General features: G+C 47.4%; 1 protein-coding gene across 2 annotated transcripts in view; it reads right to left on the minus strand.

The window, feature by feature from the left end:
• The window catches only part of B4galt5 (beta-1,4-galactosyltransferase 5), a 75,634-nt gene that overhangs the window by 34,863 nt on the left and 22,704 nt on the right, over positions 1–18,067 (minus strand). Inside the window, exon 1 of one of the 2 annotated variants that reach the window (XM_045157184.1) lies at positions 8,448–8,503. The exons of the other annotated variant lie outside the window; for it this stretch is intronic. Within the exon in view, the coding sequence (XP_045013119.1) occupies positions 8,448–8,490 (43 nt within the window). The 5' untranslated portion in view covers positions 8,491–8,503. Of the gene's footprint in view, positions 1–8,447; positions 8,504–18,067 lie in introns of those variants that run through there. 2 annotated transcript variants of the gene reach the window in all.

Raw genomic sequence — 18,067 nt, forward strand, 5'->3', positions numbered from 1 at the left:
AAACAAATAAATAAAATATTAAGAGAGGAGGAGTGATAAGAATTTTCTAAGGCAAAATTAGGAAAGCTTATTTTTTGAGTTGAGAGTCAGTGATAGAAAGACTGACTGACAGGAAGTATCAGTTCTCCTACGGAGTGAAGACAGAATCTGAGGTACCCTCTGCCAAAAAGGAAGCATGCTTGAGGGTGTTTATGTCTGTATTGCTATCCAAGGCACAACTACAACCTGAGCTCCAAGTGCAACAAGGCTCTAGGGAAAAAAATCAGGTGACATTATACCATGGCAAACTAATCAGTGAAAAGTTCTCATTTGAGGAATACCACAATTTCCTTAGTTAAAAACCTATCACATAAGCTAGGAGTGGTGGCGCATGCCTTTAATCCCAGCACTCGGGAGGCAGAGGTAGGATCACCTTGAGTTCGAGGCCACCCTGAGACTCCATAGTGAATTCCAGGTCAGCCTGGGCTACAGTGAGACCCTACCTCAAAAAAAACAAAAAACAAAAAATTCCATCACAGGAGAATGGAATTTCAAAGGGTAAAGGGGGGGGGGTATTACCATGGGATATTTTTTATAATCATGAAAAATGTTAATAAAAATTTAGAAAAAAAAACTGATTTCAATAAAAAAAAAATCCATCACAGTGCTGGAGAGATGGCTTAGCAGTTAAGGGCTTGCCTGTGAAGCCTAAGGACCGTGGTTCAAGGCTCAATTCCCCAGGACCCATGTAAGCCAGATGTACAAGGAGGTGCATGCATCTGGAGTTAGTCTGCAGTGGCTGGAGACCCTGGCGCACCCATTCTCTATCTATCTATCTGCCTCCTTCTCTCTTTGTCAGTCTCAAATAAACAAATAAAAAATAAACAAGAAATTTTTTTTAAAAAAATCCATCACACCGGGGCTGGAGAGATGGCTTAGCGGTTAAGGCACTTGCCTGTGAAGTCTAAGGATCCAGGTTCGATTATCCAGGTCCCACATAAGCCAAATGCACTATGGTAGTGCATGCAACTGGAGTTTGTTTGCAGTGGCCAGAGGCCCTGGCATGCCCATTCTCTCTCCCTCTTTCTCTGTCTCGAATAAATAAATAAATAAAAATAAAAATCTTTTTAAAAAATCCATCACATGTAATAATGTACACACTATGTTACACCTGTGTGAGGGAACAAGGGTAAGAAAACTGCCGAGTTTTCCAAAGTATATGGCAGGACCCACAGCTATGTGCATGCCCATAGACTACCCTCACCCGCGTGGTCATGATGTGGCCTCCTTTCTAAGACAAAGGTGTTCTCTGTTCACAGCGAAGGTTCCTACAGTCTCCCAGTCTGTTTGGGCTGAATGACCTTGATAGCTCCCCGCTTCACGCAGTGCCTGGGGAGCATCCATGAGCACACCCTAGGACAGTGGGCCGTCCTGGGACATGGTCTTTGCTTAGTTCTTCCCTTTGTAAACTGTGACCACACATTCTTTGTATGGGGGAGCACAAAAACCCGGCGTGGTGGCACACTCATGAGTCCAAGGCCACCCTGAGACCACACAGTTGAATTCCAGGTCAGCCTGGGCTATAGCAAGACCTTACCTTGGGGAGGGGGGCCACCAAGCTTCTGCTCTATCAAGGCCCTTCATCCCTGCTCCAGTCACAGGCCCCTAGTGAGTCCTTGTTGCCCTAGAGCTTCTGAGCTGGCAAGCTAACACTTCACCCAAACTTCCTCCCTCTGGCCTCCAGTGCAAACCAAATAAATAAATAAATAAATAAATAAATAAATAAATAAATAAGACCAGGCTGGCCTTGAATTTATGACCCTCCTTGTCTCAATCTGAGTCACCAGACTTCAATGTATCCTTCCACAGACTCTCCTCTGCTCCCCGCCCAGATTCTCTTTTGAGAAGATTATTCTTCTTCCTGTCTGGTGAGGATAATGTTTCATAATCACATTACCATCAGTCTCAAAGACTGTGACAGACTAGTGGGGTAATCTATGTGTTAGGCATCTGTCAGCAAGAAGGGGCCACTCATTGTAGCTGATGATACCAGCAGCTCGTCAAACACTGGAGCTCAGAGTCATGCTTCCCCCAGGAAGGCAGGAGACTTCCGAGAATGTGTGCGAAACTACCCAGCCTGGGCTCCGAGTAGCGAGGGGCAGCCTTCCCAGAGCAGCCTGTGCGTGGAGGCCGTGCCTGCTGTCCAGAGCAAGTCTTCAGCCAGCACCCCACTGCAGAACTGGAGTGGGCTCTAAGACTGCTTCTCCTAGTGTAACTTTGATGTGCTCAATTGCTTGTTTGTTTGTTTTTTTTTTCCTTGAGACAGGGTCCCATGTAGCCAAGGCTGGCCTCAAAGTTGCACACACCAGAGTGCTGTGCCATGAGGCAGGGGTGGTGGACAGAATGCAGGCTTCGAGTGCGCTAGTCAAGCACTCTCGCAACTCAACTACATCCCCGAGCCCAGTGTTTCAAACAGGAAACCGTCTCCACCAAAACGAAGCAGGAGGAAAACTGAAGAGGAAAGGGGTGTGACGGGAGGGCGGGAAAAGACCAAAAGCTCCTGTTACATTCAACACAGAATCCTGGAGCAGCCTGCCTGGTGGCTCTCTTCAGTCCCGCCTGCAGGCTCACCAACACACAGATGATGGGTTCTGGAGGTTCATGGTACCCTCTCTTTAGTTTTTGGTTTTTCGAGGTAGGGTCTGGCACCAGCTCAGGCTGACCTGTCATTGACTAGGTAATCTAAGGGTGGCCTCAATGCTACCTCTGCCTCTGGAGTGCTGGTATTGAAGGTGTGCACCACCACACCCGGCTCCTGTTTCTCTTATCCCTAGACCTCACACTCCTAGAGAACTGAAGTGGGTAATGGTTCAAACTCAGCCCAAAGACCTCAGGACACAATCCCATGCTGGCACCACTGCAACTCCACAAAAATTAAATTACGATGGCTTAATAGATTTAGCACTTTATTTTTAAATATTAACGAGATTGCCAGAGGGAGTGTATTTATCAAGGGAGGAGAACAGTCCCTCCAACAGTACCTCCTGTTCCACTCAGAGGCCAATTAGCACTTCCCAGCACCCTGGCAACCAGCCTCTGCTGTTCAAGGCTGCTCTGCCTCTGCCCGTGGTCTATGAGGAGCAATGCACCAGGGGCCTGGGCACCGGGAGGCAGTGCCTGCACTGACAGCAACTGAGGGAACCTAAGATCTCAGCTTGGCTGGTTCCCTTGTCATCTGAAGACTAAAACCTGGCATAGGTTTTAGAAGGTGGAAGCAGGAGATTCAGGAGTTATACAAAGATGGAGGCCAGCCTGGGCACAGAAGCTTTGTGCTGTTTTGTGTTTGTTTTTGTTTTTAAAAAGGCAGCTTGAGCCGGGCGTGGTGGCGCATGCCTTTGATCCCAGCACTCGGGAGGCAGAGGTAGGAGGATTGCTAGGAGTTCAAGGCCACCCTGGATGACAGAGTTAATTCCAGGTCAGCCTGGACCAGAGTGAAAAAAAGAAAAAAAAACAAAAAACTAAGCCTAAGGGCTGAGATATGTGGCTCAGTGATACACTGGTTGCCTCATGTATTTAAGGCCCTGGGTTTGGTTCCCTAAACCAAAAAGGCAGCTTGATGCGAGTCCTTCCTCTTACCAGGCTTTCCACCTGGGTTACTGTTAAAGCTAGTGCATGCCACACATGGTGGTGAATGCCTCTAGTTGTAGCACTCAGGAGTCCAAGGTAGGAGTTCGAGGCTAGCCTGAGAGTACATAGTGAATTCCAGGTCAGCCTGGGCTAGCACAAGAACCCTACCTCAAAAAAAAAAAAAATTACGGGCTGGAGGAATGGCTTAGTGGTTAAGGCGTTTGCCTGCAAAGCCAAAGGACCCAGGTTCTATTCCTTAGGACCCATGTTAGCCAGAAGCACAAGGGGGTGCAAGCGTCTAGAGTTTGTTTGCAGTGGCTGGAAGCCCTGACACACCCATTCTCTCCCCGCCTTCTCTGTCAAATAAATAAAATATTTTTTTAAAGAATGGGGCTGGAGAGATGGCTTAGTGGTTAAGTGTTTGCCTGTGAAGGCTAAGGACCTCAGTTGGAGGCTTGATTCCCTAGTAAACCTGTAAGCCAGATGCACAAGGTGGTGCATACATATGGAATTTGTTTGCAGTGGCTGGAGGCCCTGATGCACCCATTCTCTCCCTCTCTCCCTCCCTCCCTCCCTCTCGCTCTCTCTCTCTCTGCCTCAGTCTTTCTCAGTCTGTCTGTCTCTCTCAAATAAATAAAAATAAACAAAAATTAAATATATGTATAATTTTTAATTTTTTTGTTGTTTTTGAGGTAAGGTCTCACTATAGACCAGGCTGATCTGGAATTCACTATGTAGTCTCAGGGTGGCCTCAAACTCACAGCGATTCTCCTACCTCTACCTCCCAAGTGCTAGGACTAAGGTGTGCACCACCATGCCCAGCTTAACAACCAGAAATAGGGCTGGAGAGATGGCTTAGCAGTTAAGGTGCATGCCTGTGAAGTCTAAGGACCCAGGTTCGATTTTCCAGGTCCCATGTAAGCCAGATGTACATGGTGGTACATGCATCTGGAGTTTGTTTGCAGTGGCTAGAGGCCCTGGCATGCAGCCACCCCCCCATGTTTCTAATAAATAAATAAATAATCTTTTAAAAATAAATAAAAACACATTTTAAAAAGCTGGCCCATGCCCACATTAGGAAGCTGTCAGGAGCCACCTGTGCTTTTCACTGTCCCGTGTCAGAAAGGAGCACAGTTACAGTTCCAGGCTGGGTGACCTCATCTTCAGAGTGGGCGGGTGCACGGAGGCTACCCTAAGACACTCATCCCAGCACCTTAGGCCCTCCAGAGCCTCAGGGCCAGTGTTCATGGTGTCCTCCCCAAGCCCCAGCCCCACACACCAAGATCTACATTTTCGGATCCCTGGCGTTGTCCACAGATGAACGACTGACAAATCCTCCAGGGACTAAAATACAATCAGATGAAAAGTGAATTAAAAATATCCACATGAGCTTGTTGTGGTCATGTGTGCCTGTATCCCAGCACTCAGGAGCTACAGCAGGAGACTGCAAGCTTGAGGCCAGCATATGCTACATATAACAAGAGGCTGTCTCAAGAAAAACAAAAAGCATTCATGGATGATCACGCTCATGTATGCACATACACACGCACACACACAGGGTTACAGGAGAGCTGTTAGCTGATTAATAAAAGAAGAGACCCAGGCCTGGAGGGCACACCTTTAATCCCAGCACTCGGGAGGCAGAGGTAGCAAGACTGCCATGAATACGAAGTCACTCTGTGACTACATAGTGAATTCCAGGTCAGCTTAGGCTATAGCAAGACCCTACCTTGAAAAACAAAAAAACAAAAGAAGATAGAAAGAAAGAAAATGTCCAGTGAGGACCAATTACAACTTCCTGACCAAACTACCCTCTAAATGAATACTCAGGCATACTTTCTGGAAGTATCTCGATAATTTTCAATAAGAGCAAAACATACTCAAGAAAATGATGCTCCCAGCAGGACCCTGGCACTCCATGGCTCATGGGACTGTGCCTGCTTCAGTGCTCAGTACCGGCCAGAGAGCAGCACAGCGGTGAGAGAGGACGGCCCGCCACCGCGCAGACACGCCAACACTGCTGGGAGCGACCAAGAGCCTGATCACACAGCCCTGCCAACCGGCCTCACCCTAATATGCCCAGCAGGGATGGGCAGGGCAGGATTCTGGGCTAGCTTAAAAGGTCAGGGTTGGGGTGTAGCTGGCCTCACATGCATGAAGCCCTTGGTTCAAGCCCCAGCAGCACCAAGAAGAAACAAAGAAAACTGATGAAGGTCACCTTGGCTTGGACTTTCACAGTGCCACTCACTGACCAGGTCAGGGAACAGTGACCTGGCTGGAGAAGAACAGCTCTGTCCACAGGCTTGCTCCTCTATCGTCCAAGACCATGGAAGCTGTCTGTGGTAGTTTGAATTTATGTCCCCCAATAGACTCAAATGTTTTATTTAAGCTTATAACTTGGATTTCCAGCTGCTTGGCTGGAGGAGGTGTCACTGTGCGTGGATCTGAATTCCAGCCTAAGGTATACAGAGTCCTAAGTGGTCATACCCTGTGAAGGACAAACCTAGACTTAGGAAACAGCCTACTGGGCATGCTTGGTGATGTGTGTTATCAGTAAGCTGGGAGCCAGCCAGGCGCGTACCAGGGCTCTACGAGGGTGAAGTGATGGCCTTGTAACAAGGACATGGTCTGCTCAGACTTCCTCCCTGGACACACCCCAGCCAAGAAGAAAATGCAAAGTCCAGAGGTCTCATTTTATTTGGATGAGTAATTTATAGAAAAGCAATCGGTCACTGCTCTGCTCTGGCTGGGAGCCCACTACTACATGGGCCACTAAAACCTTGGTGATTCTCAGCGTCCTGTCCACCTCAATGTCAACACTCAGTGTTCTATGCTAATGGCAAGCATTACTGTCTTCAGGGCTCCTGAAGTCCCAAGCAAAGCTACCTACAACCTTCTGGACAGATGAACAGTAGTCAACTACACGAAGGGAGGGGCTGGGGCCAAGGCCAAGGCCGATCCAATGCAGACAACCCAGGCCATCTAAACTCCCTGTCCTCTTCTTGTAGCTGACTTTAGAACTGCTGGCACCACTCCATGTTAAGGGAAACCACCTGAGAGGTCTCCTGGACACTAGACTAAACCAACCCCATCTTCAAATTAACCTCTGTTTCTCTCTCTCTCCCTCTCTCTGTCTTTTTCCCTCCCTCGCTCCCTCTCTATCCCTTTTCTCCCTATTTCTCTCCCTTCCTCCCTCTCCTAAAAGGGGTTTGCTGTTCTGTTTTTGCAACTGCTAGTCCTGATACCTACAAGTCAGTGTCCATCCCATCCTCAGCTATCCCCCATCACCACAGAGAAGAAGTTCTGAGCCCGCCTGTTTCTGGGTGCAGAACACAGGTGTGCACATTGCAGCCGACAGGCAGGATGACGAGCAGGCTGAGGAGACATGGCAAACAACATGGCTTGTCAATGTGCCAGCCTCAAACAGCAAGCCCGCTGCCAGCAGGCTGGGTTTGGGCTGGCTACCTCAATGACTCCGTCTACCCTACAGGGTTTGGGATGTGTGCCAAGGTCAGCTGTTGGGCTGGATCCTGACATATAATTTTACACCTATTTAATCCTTAGCTCAGAAGTTGCAAATAAATGTTTGCACATAAAAGTCTTGAGTTTCGTCTCCTGGTGTTTTCTGTTTCCTTTTCTTTTTAATGGAATAGACTGCAAAGTAAATTGTCTGATGGTTCAAGGTACAAACTCTGAAGAGGGCCATGTAGGCTGATATACTGAGAAGCTTTGTGACTCTGAGCAAATGACGTAACTTCTGAGCTTCTGTCTCTCGGCCCTACAGTGGTGTGCAGAGTCCAATCATTTAGGATGAAGTGAGCCAAGCAGGAGCTACACTTCTATTCAAATATATGCTACTGACATTCACTGAAAACTCCATATTTTCAGAGTCCCTGGAAACACTGAAAGATCGAACGACAGTGGCTGTCCCATTGTGATGCAATCATGAGATGCTATGGTGTTTCCTCTCCTCCCAACAGAATACAGTCTGCAGAGACCCAAGTCCTCACCAGGGCCCCATCAGCATTTATATGAATGCCCTCTGACCTAAGCGAAAAGGGTAATACTTTATATAGTCAGAATATCATTGTTTCAACCCTCCAAGGAGTTATTTTATATCCACCGATTTTTTTTTTAATGGGGGTCTCATGCAGCCCAAGCTGGCAATGAACTCACTATGTATCTCAGGATGAATCTGAACTTCTTTCTGATCCTCCTGCCCCTGCCTCCCCAGTGCTGGCTGGGATTACAGGTATGTACTACCATGCCTGGTTTATTTTTTCCATTTAAAACAACAAGGTGTCAGGCTCTTTTCTTTTCTGTGGTTATGATCTTCCTACAAGAACATGCTTCTTGCAACTCCCTTCTCCCTTGGCACAGGAGAATAGGGTTTCTAAGAAGTCATGTCTGGTGCAGAGCCCAAGTCCTGCTTCATGAATGTGGAGCACCCAAGATACTATTGAAGCCCCAGGGTCTCTAGCCATTAACACTTGTGCCAACCTGCCAGGGGGGAAGGAAGGCCTGAGAAGGATGCTTCTTCAAGCAGCACTAACACCGCCCTGAAAAGAGATGAGTGAGGATCAACAAAGAAAAAGACAGGCAAAAAAATTAAAAAAAAAAAAAAAGAAACAGAGCTAGGCATGGTGATGCACACCTTTAATCCCAGAGGTAGGAGGATCGCTGTGACTTCAAGGCCATGCTGAAACTACATAGTGAATTCTAGGTCAGCCTGGGCTAAAGCGAGACCCTACCTTGAAAGACAAAAAACAGGAAAAAAAAAAAAAAAAAAAAAGAAGAAAAGAAAAAGGCTGGAGAAATGGCTTAGCAATTAAGGCACCTACCTTCAAAGTCCAAAGGATCCAGGTTTGATTCCCCAGGACCCATGTAAGCCAGACACACAAGGTGGTGCCTGAGCATTTACAGCAGCTGGAGGTTCTGGAATGCCCGTTCTCTCTCTCTCTCTCTCTCAAATAAAAAAATAAAAAATACTTCTAAAACTTAAATAAGGAAGGGGCTTCCACACAGCAGGGGGGGGAATTTAGCAAGTCTGTTTGCCTGTGTCACAGTTTAAGGCTGGCATGAGGAAGAGGCCCCTTCAGCCCACACCACATCCTTTCTCTTCGAGGCTCTCTCAAAATACAGCATCTCCTCACCTGCAGAAAAGGAAGAAGAAAAAAAAAAGCAAGCTGGGGTCTACAGGGAGAGCAGCTGCTGAGCCCCAGAAAGTGGGACACTGGAGAGGCACCCAGAAAGCTGCGAGTAAGAAAGGTGGGAGGGAAACCACTGGGTCCAGGTCAGCCTCCCAAAGCTCACAGAGTCAATATTGACACAACTGCCCATCACAAAGACGGTGTGAAGACATTTTTAAACGTATCTTATTTATATATTAGAGAGAATGGGCACACCAGGGTCTCCAGCCACTGGAAATGAACTCCAAGTATATGCAACACCTTGTGCATCTGGCTTTACGGGGGTATTGGGGAATGGAACTTGGGTCATTAGGCTTTGCAGGCAAGTGCCTTAAAAACTGATAAGCCATCTCTCTAGCCCTGACATTTTTAACTTTATAGAAACTAGAGGTTTAGAAGAGACATATCCAGACCCCCAGCTAGACAGGCAGAAGATTAATAACTACCAACACAGAAATAAAAGGCTGTCTCCATTTAGACCTGCTTTTCAGATCTGAGAGACCTCAAATCATTCTAGATACTTGTGGAGAAGTTGTACAGTGTACTTTAGCAGTAAGAGAAACCTATCCTCTAAGTGGAAGTTTTAAAGGATTTAAGATGAAAACATGGGGCTGGGGAGATAGCCCAGTGGTTAAAGACACTTGTTTGCAAAGCCTGATGGCTTGGGTTCAATTGCCTAGTACCCACATAAAGCCAGATGCATAGTGGATCATGTCTGGAGTTCCTTTACAGTGGCTAGAGACCCTGCCACACCTATTTTCATATTCTTTCTCTCTCTACTTGCAAATAAATACAAGTAAATAAATACAAGGTGAAAATCTTGTTATAGAACAAACATTCATGAAAAACCACCAATCAGAATAGAGGAAACTCCTCTTTCCTGTCTCCAGCTACTGCTGTGAGTCTCCTGACTCAGCAACATAAGTTGAAGGTCATACTTGGCAACACAGTGAGATGGAGGCAAGCTTGGGAGGTCTCTCACCAGGCAAAAAAAAAAAAAAAAAAAATAGAATTGAGCAATATAGTAGCTGAAATTAGAAGACAAGAAAGACAGAGAATGAATTAATGAACTAGAACCCAAATCAACAGAAATTCTGCAGACTGAAGTTTAGAGAAAAACAAACCAGCTTTGGCAAACAAACATCTAGAGACTGCTTACAGAAAAAAGACAAGTGCCTTAACAATTATACAGGGTTTACATGACAGGACAATAATCACACCAGTAACCTTTCAGATTCAGGGCGAAAGACACTGAGAGATCTTTAAGATGAAGACCCCTTGGGTCTCAGGCCCCTCTCTCATCAGTGAGCAGATCAGCTTCATTCTGTGATAAGGTCATGGACCTTAAGACACTGACTAGTAACCTTGGCCAACATCTTATGTTGAAAAGTCCAAGTCTTCAGAATTCTCACACATACTATCTAGACTCCATCACCTGCTTATCACAAATACAGTCTCCCTTCTTTCATTCTTCCCTTCCCCCTCTTTTCCTGATGCATTTCTAGCAACCTGCAGGGGGCACTCTCCCTGAAGACTTTAGCATGCCCAGCGGTCACAAGTAGGTATTTACTCAGTTCTGACCTCCCTGTACAATAAGTGCACTTTTGCTGGGTTCTGACAAGTGCACATGCCTGTGGAACCCAAGTCCTTGTGAGGACAGGAAACATCACACCATCACCCTGGAAGTTTCCTCAAGCCCCTTCTCTTTCCCTCCCCTCCCAGAACAGGAGTCATTATACAGCATGCTCAACAGCCTTCAAGTGTCTTGAAAAGTAATGTTTAGGGCATGGTGGCTCAAATCTGTAATTCTAGCACTCAAGAGACAGAGGTAGGAAGATCACCATGAGGCAGTTGGCAAGGACTGGGAGCCCTCCTCACCAGGCCCACATAAGGGAAAGAGCACGTGAGAGAAAAGCCTGAGATACACAAACACGGGGAGGCAAAAGCTACTTAAGTGACCCAGAAAGGATCAAAACTCACATCACACAGGGCTTTTAAGCCCAGCTATATCCTTTCCCACCTCACTAGGACACTTCCAACCTTAGGAGAGCCTTATTTTCTTTCTATTTTAATCAATTGCTTCTATTTCTACCACTAAGAAAAAAAGTAGTGTTTAAAAGGTAATTATTTTCATCATAAAATATTCCATGAACAGGGGGATGGCTCGATGGGCAGTGTTTACCACACAAGCAGGAGAGCTTGAGTCCTGATGCCCAACATTCCCACAAAATGCTGAGCATGATGATGTGTGCATATGATCCCAGCACTGGGGAAGCAGAGACAGGAGGCTCCCTGGGGCTTGCTGGCTGAATCAGTAAGCTCTGCATTCTGTGAGAAATTCTGTCTCAATAAGGTGGAGAACAACTGAGAAAGACACATGACATCTACCTCTGGCCTCCAAATGCACAGGCACACATGGGCACACAAACACGCCTACAGGTATACAAACATGCATACACATGCCTGCATATTACAGACATGTGTGCAGCCACTCACGCCTATAATCCCAGCATTCAGGAGGCTGAGCTAGCAGGATTGCCATGAGTTTAAGGCCAACCAAGGCCAGGGTGAGACCCTGCTTCAAAAAGAAGGGGGGGGGACTAGTGAGATGGCTTAGCAGTTAAGGCACTTGCCTGCAAAGCCAAATGACCCAAGTTCAATTCCCCAGGACCCACATAAGACAGATGCACAAGGTGGTGCAAGCATCTGGAGTTTGTCTGCAGTGGCTGGATGCCCTGGTGCACCCATTCTCTCTCTCTCTGCTTCTTTTTTGCTCTTTCTCAAATAAATAAAAATAAAGATATTTTTTAAAAAGGGGGTTGGAGAGATGGTTTAGTGGTTAAGGCACTTGCACGCAAAGGCTAAAGACCCATGTTTGATCTCTCCAGATCCCACTTAAGCCAGACGCACAAGTGTGAGGCAAGTGCTAGGTCACACATGTCCACTAGGTGGTGCAAGCATCTGGAGTTTGACTGCAGTGGCTGAGGCCCTGGCACCCCTCTAAAAAAATAAAAACTAAAAAATTAATGCACATTTTTAGCTAAATTTAATGCCTATATAGGTCAAGTAGCAATATGTGTTTTTTTTCCTAAGTTCCTATAAACCACCCTACTATATACATGAAGCAGCGCATCTATGGTATTGGTCAACGGAATACTTGAGTATTTGGCCCCAAAGAAGGCACACTGGTGAGCATACATGCTTGGTAGGGAATGAGGGGAGGGTACAAGGTCTCCCTGACTATAACCCTGGATGGCCTTGAACTCTTGCCCTGCCTTGGGGATCACAGCCACCCTGGCAGAACCATGTTTTAATGACTGTAAGGAGGCAGCACATTCTGGGAAGACTCACACCCTGAGGCCTTGCACATCTATAATTACATTCCTTGAATGTGACTTTCTCTGCCACACATGGCTAGGCAGGCTCCTTGATGGAGAGAACGGAATGCCGGCCCTGTTTGAGCTACACTCCCATGGCAATCACCTCACTTAACATAAATTAGCAGAATATGCCTACTCTCCCGGGCTATTATGTAACAGATAGCAGACAAGAGCTGGAAACAATCCCAGTGGTTTGTTGTCACAGGCAAGGCTGCCTAGCCTTGCAGATGGAGTAATTTATTATGATCTTGATTTCTGAGACAAGCCTAGGGATGGGAAAATGTGAGTCACTGTGATAGAAACAAAGCTGACAAGGACAGAAGATAGTGCATGCACCGTGGACATACGCAGGCTGAGGTGGGTCTGGGAGCTACAGGTATGTGTGTGTGGGGGGGGGGTAGTTGGATGGTTACCTGCTGCAGGGATGCGGCTAGAGGATAGCTTCCAGTGTTCCATAACACAATCATAATGTCAGCTCAATTATAGTTCTGGAAAATTATAAACATACTCTGTGTAAACACTATGTGTAAAATCAGGGGCTGGAGAGATGGCTCAGTGGTTAAGGCACTAGCCTCCAAAGCCGAACCACCCAGGCTTGACTCCCCAGTATCCACATAAAGCCAGATGCACAAAGTGGCGTATGTATCTGGAGTTCATTTGCAGTGGCTTGAGGCCCTAGAGCACCCATTCTCTCTGTCTCTCTTCTATCTCTCACTGCTTGCAAAGAAATAAATAAAACTAACTTAAACTATAACCCTAGCACCTAGGAAGCAGAAGCAGGGGGATAATAAAATTGCAAGCCAGGCAGCACTACATAGTGAGTTCTGGGCCAGCCTAAGCTACAAAGTGAAGTGCTGTCTCAAATAATACCCTACAACTATGTCAATTACACAAACGTTAATGTAAAACAATCATGAGGGAAGAGGACAACAGGCCATTTGCAGACACTACGCCCATGCAGGGTAGGAAAGAGCAGCAATTGCAGTCACCTGGAGCACTGAGGCTGACAATCACGCTGCCTCTAAACCAGACTTCAACACTTCTACACTGTATAGAACCATCCATGGAGCCGAGAAGATAACTCAGCAGTTAAGGGCACTTGCTTGCAAAGCCTGCTGGCCTGAGTTCATTTCCCAAGCCACCCACGTAAGCCAGAAGCAAAAAGTATTGCAAGAGTGGCACAAGCATCTGGTGTGTGTTTGTAGAGGCAAGAAGCCCTAGAGTGCCCATTCACACACACACAAATAAATACATAATTAAAAAAAAGATTGCCCACATACTATAAGCTCTACTGTGGCTGTAAATAATTACACAAACAAAAAAAGCACCAAAATATGAATGGTATGGTATCTCCAGGTTATGAAACTTTAGACTTTTTTTCTATTCTTTTGGATGTGTGGTATATGTACAGTGTGTGCATGTGTCTATAAAAATATGCACACACACAGAGGCCAGAAGAGAATACCAGGCGTATGTGCAGTATATGGGTGTGATATACAGAGGTGCACACACTTACAGAGGCCAGAGGAGAATGCTGGGTTCCTCCCCTCCCATGCTTCACTTTCCTTCTCTGCCACACAGCCTCTCACTGACCCCATAATAAGCTACACTAGCGAATGGGAAGCACTACGGGGCCTCCTGCTTCCACCTCCCTGCACTGAGATTACAGGCATGCCGCCACACCCAGCTTTTACATGGGTGCTGTGGATCCTAACTCAGGTCTACACGCATGTGCAACAGGCATGTTACTACCTAAGCCATGCCCCAGGCCTGAATATGCTGTTTTTTAATCAAAACCAATAAAAGCTATTAAGAAAGAAGCACAACCAAACCCTAGCCAGCACCTGGCCTGTGGGAGCCCTCCTGTGCAGGGTCGCCTCACCCTGTGCTCTGGTGCCCTTTGTGCCCAATTTGTCCTTGCTGCCACTTAGCTATGTACACATAACCTGGCAGCTCTCCCAGCAGCAAACGTGCAGGCAGGTCACCAGCACCTGCTCGGCAGGGCAGCCATTCACCTGTTTACCCCAGGCTGGAGAGATGACTCAGCACTTAGGGCACTTGCCTGTGAAGCCCAATGATCCAGGTTCGACTCCCCAGAACCCACGAAAGCCGATGTACAAGGTGGCACAGGCGCACAGGTGGCGCATGCGTCTGGAGTTCGTTTGCAGTGGCTGAGGCCCTGGCGCACCAATTCTCTCTCCTAAGATAAGATAAAATAAAATAAAACTCTACCCCCTCACGCCTTTAATTCCAGCACTCGAGAGGCAGAGGCAGGAGGACCACTGTGAGTTCGAGGCCAGCACTTCACAGCTGGTAGAAACTGCTGAGTCCCCAGGAGTAAACAACTGAGACCCAGCTGAGAGTTGGGACGGGGCACAGAGGGCTGGCTCCTGAGTGGGAGCAACGGGTGCACCCTGGGTGCTCCCTTTGTCCTTCACACAGCAGCGTAACAGCTCCTCCACTTGCTGTGTGGTTTAAGGGCCAGTAAGCCAGATGACTGTAAGCTTTCTACACTCTGATTTTAGGAGCCCAGCAAGTCTGCATTCAGCCAGCACTACTATTCTCACAGCTAAATATTACTGAGATACCAGCTTTCTTTCCTTATTGGTTTCTTTTTTGAAGACAAGGTCTCACACAGGCTGCCTGGAACTCTCTCTAGAGCCCAGGCTGGCCTCGAGTTCACTGGAGTTCACAGCGATCCTCCTACCTCAGCCTCTAAGTGATGGGATTAAAGGCATGCACTACCACACCTGGCTCTCACCGCTTTTAAGAGACCCAGAAAGCGTGGCTGGGAGTGTGGGTGGGAGGCACATTCTGGCAGGCGCATAAACGCAGGATTGGCAGGGGGTACTTGTGCTGGGGTGTGACTAGGAGCTCCACAACCAAGAGGGCAAGAAGGTGGCAGTGCCAGGGTGACTCCAGGACAGGCCTACAGCCCTGCATAAAGGCACTCTGCGTGCAGACAGACCACGTGGGCTCCACGGTTCTTGGTGGCTCTTCCTTAAAAGAAGCATGGGCAGTGTGAGTGTGCAACTTCAAGGCTTGTTTTCTGTTCCTCATTCTTCAAAGCTCCATTTGATACAAGGGGAAATCCGTTGGGAAGAAAAAGCACAGAGCTTATCTGGCTCCCACCCACGTGGTTTCTGCTAGTCAGATATGACAGCAAGTCAATTTCCCGTACTTGGTGGCATCAGCTTTTCCTTTTCCAACTACGAATTTCATGAGGCGCCAAGCACAATGACTAAAGGACTCAACTGGGTTTGATCTCAGCACTGCATAAAGTCAGGCTTAAGAGAAGGCGCAGACCTGAGGGAGGGAGACAAGTGGGTTCTGATTATAGCTCTACCACATGCCAGTCGGGTGACTGTGAGCTAATTCTTTAGCCTTCCAAGCCTTGGCTGTTTCTGCAGCGCGGCACCTGCTCCTCCAACAGCAGCACCGTTAAGAGGCTGACACCTGCAGCCACTCAGGGAAGGCTGCACACGCCATGCTGGAGCCTGGGAGGTGGCTGTGCGGCCTGGAGGAGAGGCAGCAATGCCCCCTTCGGACCTAAGGGCACTGTGGGAAATGAGGCATCTCACACTTCAGTTCCTGCTGCAGCCAGAGGAAAGACACGTCACAGCTCATGGCCTAATGTCCCACTCTATCACTAAACATTTCAGCAAAATGTGCAGTCTGAAGGAAGAAGTCAAGACACAGGAAGTGTTAAAGATTTCAGAGGTGGGTGGTACAGTGGGATGCACCTGCCGCCCTAGTACTCAAGAGGCTAAGGAACACTGGGCCCATGAGTTGGAGACCATCCTGGGTTACAGAAGAGACCCTGTCCCCAAAACATGATAAAACAAAACACAACTTTCAAGCCTGGTGTGGTGAGCATACCTGAAATCCTAACATTTGGGAGACTGAGGCAAGAGGATCACCTTGAGGCCAACCTGGGCTACATGGTGAGTTCTAGGCTAGAACTAAACTATATAAAGCAAGACCCTGTCCCAAAAATAAAAACAAGTGACTAAAGACATAAACAGTAGTAACTAATGCTGGCCTGGCATGTGCAAGACCCTGGGTTCAAGTTCCAAGAGCTATTAAAAAAAAATTCTGAGGACTAGAGGGGTGACTGAATAAAGAGCTTACAAACATGAGGGCCTGAGTTTGGATCCCCAGCACCTCTGTATATCCAGGCATGTACCTCCACTGCTGATGAGGTAGAGGCAAGAAGATCCTTAGGGCTGGCTAACTAGCTGAATCAGTGAGCTCTGGGTTCAGTCAGAGACCCTGTCTCAAAAAATACAGACTGGGGGCTACAGAGATTTCTCAGTGGTTAAGGCACTTGCCTATGAAGCCTAAGAGCCCAGCTTCAATTCCCCAGTACCCACATAAAGCCAGAGGCACAAGGTGGCACACAGGTCTGGAGTTCGTTTGCAGTGGTTACAGGGTCTCACTCTGGCTCAGGCTGACCTGGAATTCACTATGTAGACTCAGGGTGGCCTCGAACTCTCAGCGATCCTCCTATCTCTGCCTCCTGAGTGCTGAGATTAAAGGCGTGCGCTACCATGCCCGGCTCCCCATTCTTTCTCTATTTGCCTCTTCCTCTCGCCCTCTCTCAGATAAATAAAATATAAAAAAAATAAAAAAAAACAAGGCCTGAGCCAGGCATGGTGGTGCATACCTTTAATCCCAGCACTTGGGAAGCAGAGGTAGGAGGATCTTCCTGAGTTCAAGGCCACCCTAGACTACATAGTGAATTCCAGGTCAGCCTGGGCTAGAGTAAAACCCTACCTCAAAAAAAAATAAAACAGTGGTGGGTCACAAGTTCAAGGTCAGCCTCATCTACATACATACAATGCAAACTATGCAAACTAGACAGGACTAAACAGTAAGAACCTATCTCAAAACACCAATTAACAAAAATAATAATAATTGTTCAAGAAGTTGGGGGCTGGGGAAATAGTTCAATCAGTGAAGTGCTTGCCCAGACCCCACATAAAATTAAAAAGCCAGACACGGTGGTGCAAGCTTATTACAAGCAGTGCTGGGGCTGGAGAGGCAGATCCCTGGGGCTCATCAGGCAGCCAGGCTAGCCTAATGAGGCAAGGTCCCCACCTGTCTCCAAGGTGGACAGCGTCTGAAGAAACACACCTGAGGTTGTCCTCTGGCCTCATGGACACACACACATGTGCACGCACACCTGCACAGAACACATATGAGTGAACACAGTATCGTGCAGCTTTCCCTCCCTTTCCTGTGCAAATCCAGTTCTTAGGTGCTTCCTGGCAAGAGATGAGGAAGGCACACTTGCAGGGAGAGCTTGTCTCCACCAAGGAGAATCCAGTTCTTTGGAGAGGTAGTGGCTCCTAGCCTCAGGGACCATGGGGCATGCCAACAAGGCAGGTGCCAGAGTGAATGAAAGGGCTCCCACCAGACGGGGACAATGGAGCCCAGAAATAATGAATTAACAGATTAAGGGCTTCCAGCCCTGCTTCAATTCCCTAGTACTCAGCAGGAAACACAAAGTGTTGCACGTGTCTGGAGTTCATTTGCAATTGCATGAGGCCTAGGCCAGCTCATAGTGCTCTCCTCTTATATAAACAAACAAGACTAAAATAGCAAGATCAAGCCGGGCGTGGTGGCGCACGCCTTTAATCCCAGCACTCGGGAGGCAGAGGTAGGAGGATCGCCGTGAGTTCGAGGCCACCCTGAGACTACATAGTGAATTCCAGGTCAGCCTGAGCCAGAGTGAGACCCTGCCTCGAAAAACCAAAAAAAAAAAAATAATAAAAATAAATAAATAAATAAAATAAAATAGCAAGATCAGCCAGGTGTGGTCGGATGCACACCTTTAATTCCACCACTTAAGAGGCAGAGGTAGAAGGATGCGCCACCCCTAGTACCACA

The sequence above is a fragment of the Jaculus jaculus genome, chromosome 8, assembly GCF_020740685.1.
Source record: "Jaculus jaculus isolate mJacJac1 chromosome 8, mJacJac1.mat.Y.cur, whole genome shotgun sequence".
In the NCBI taxonomy this organism is placed as follows: domain Eukaryota; kingdom Metazoa; phylum Chordata; class Mammalia; order Rodentia; family Dipodidae; genus Jaculus; species Jaculus jaculus.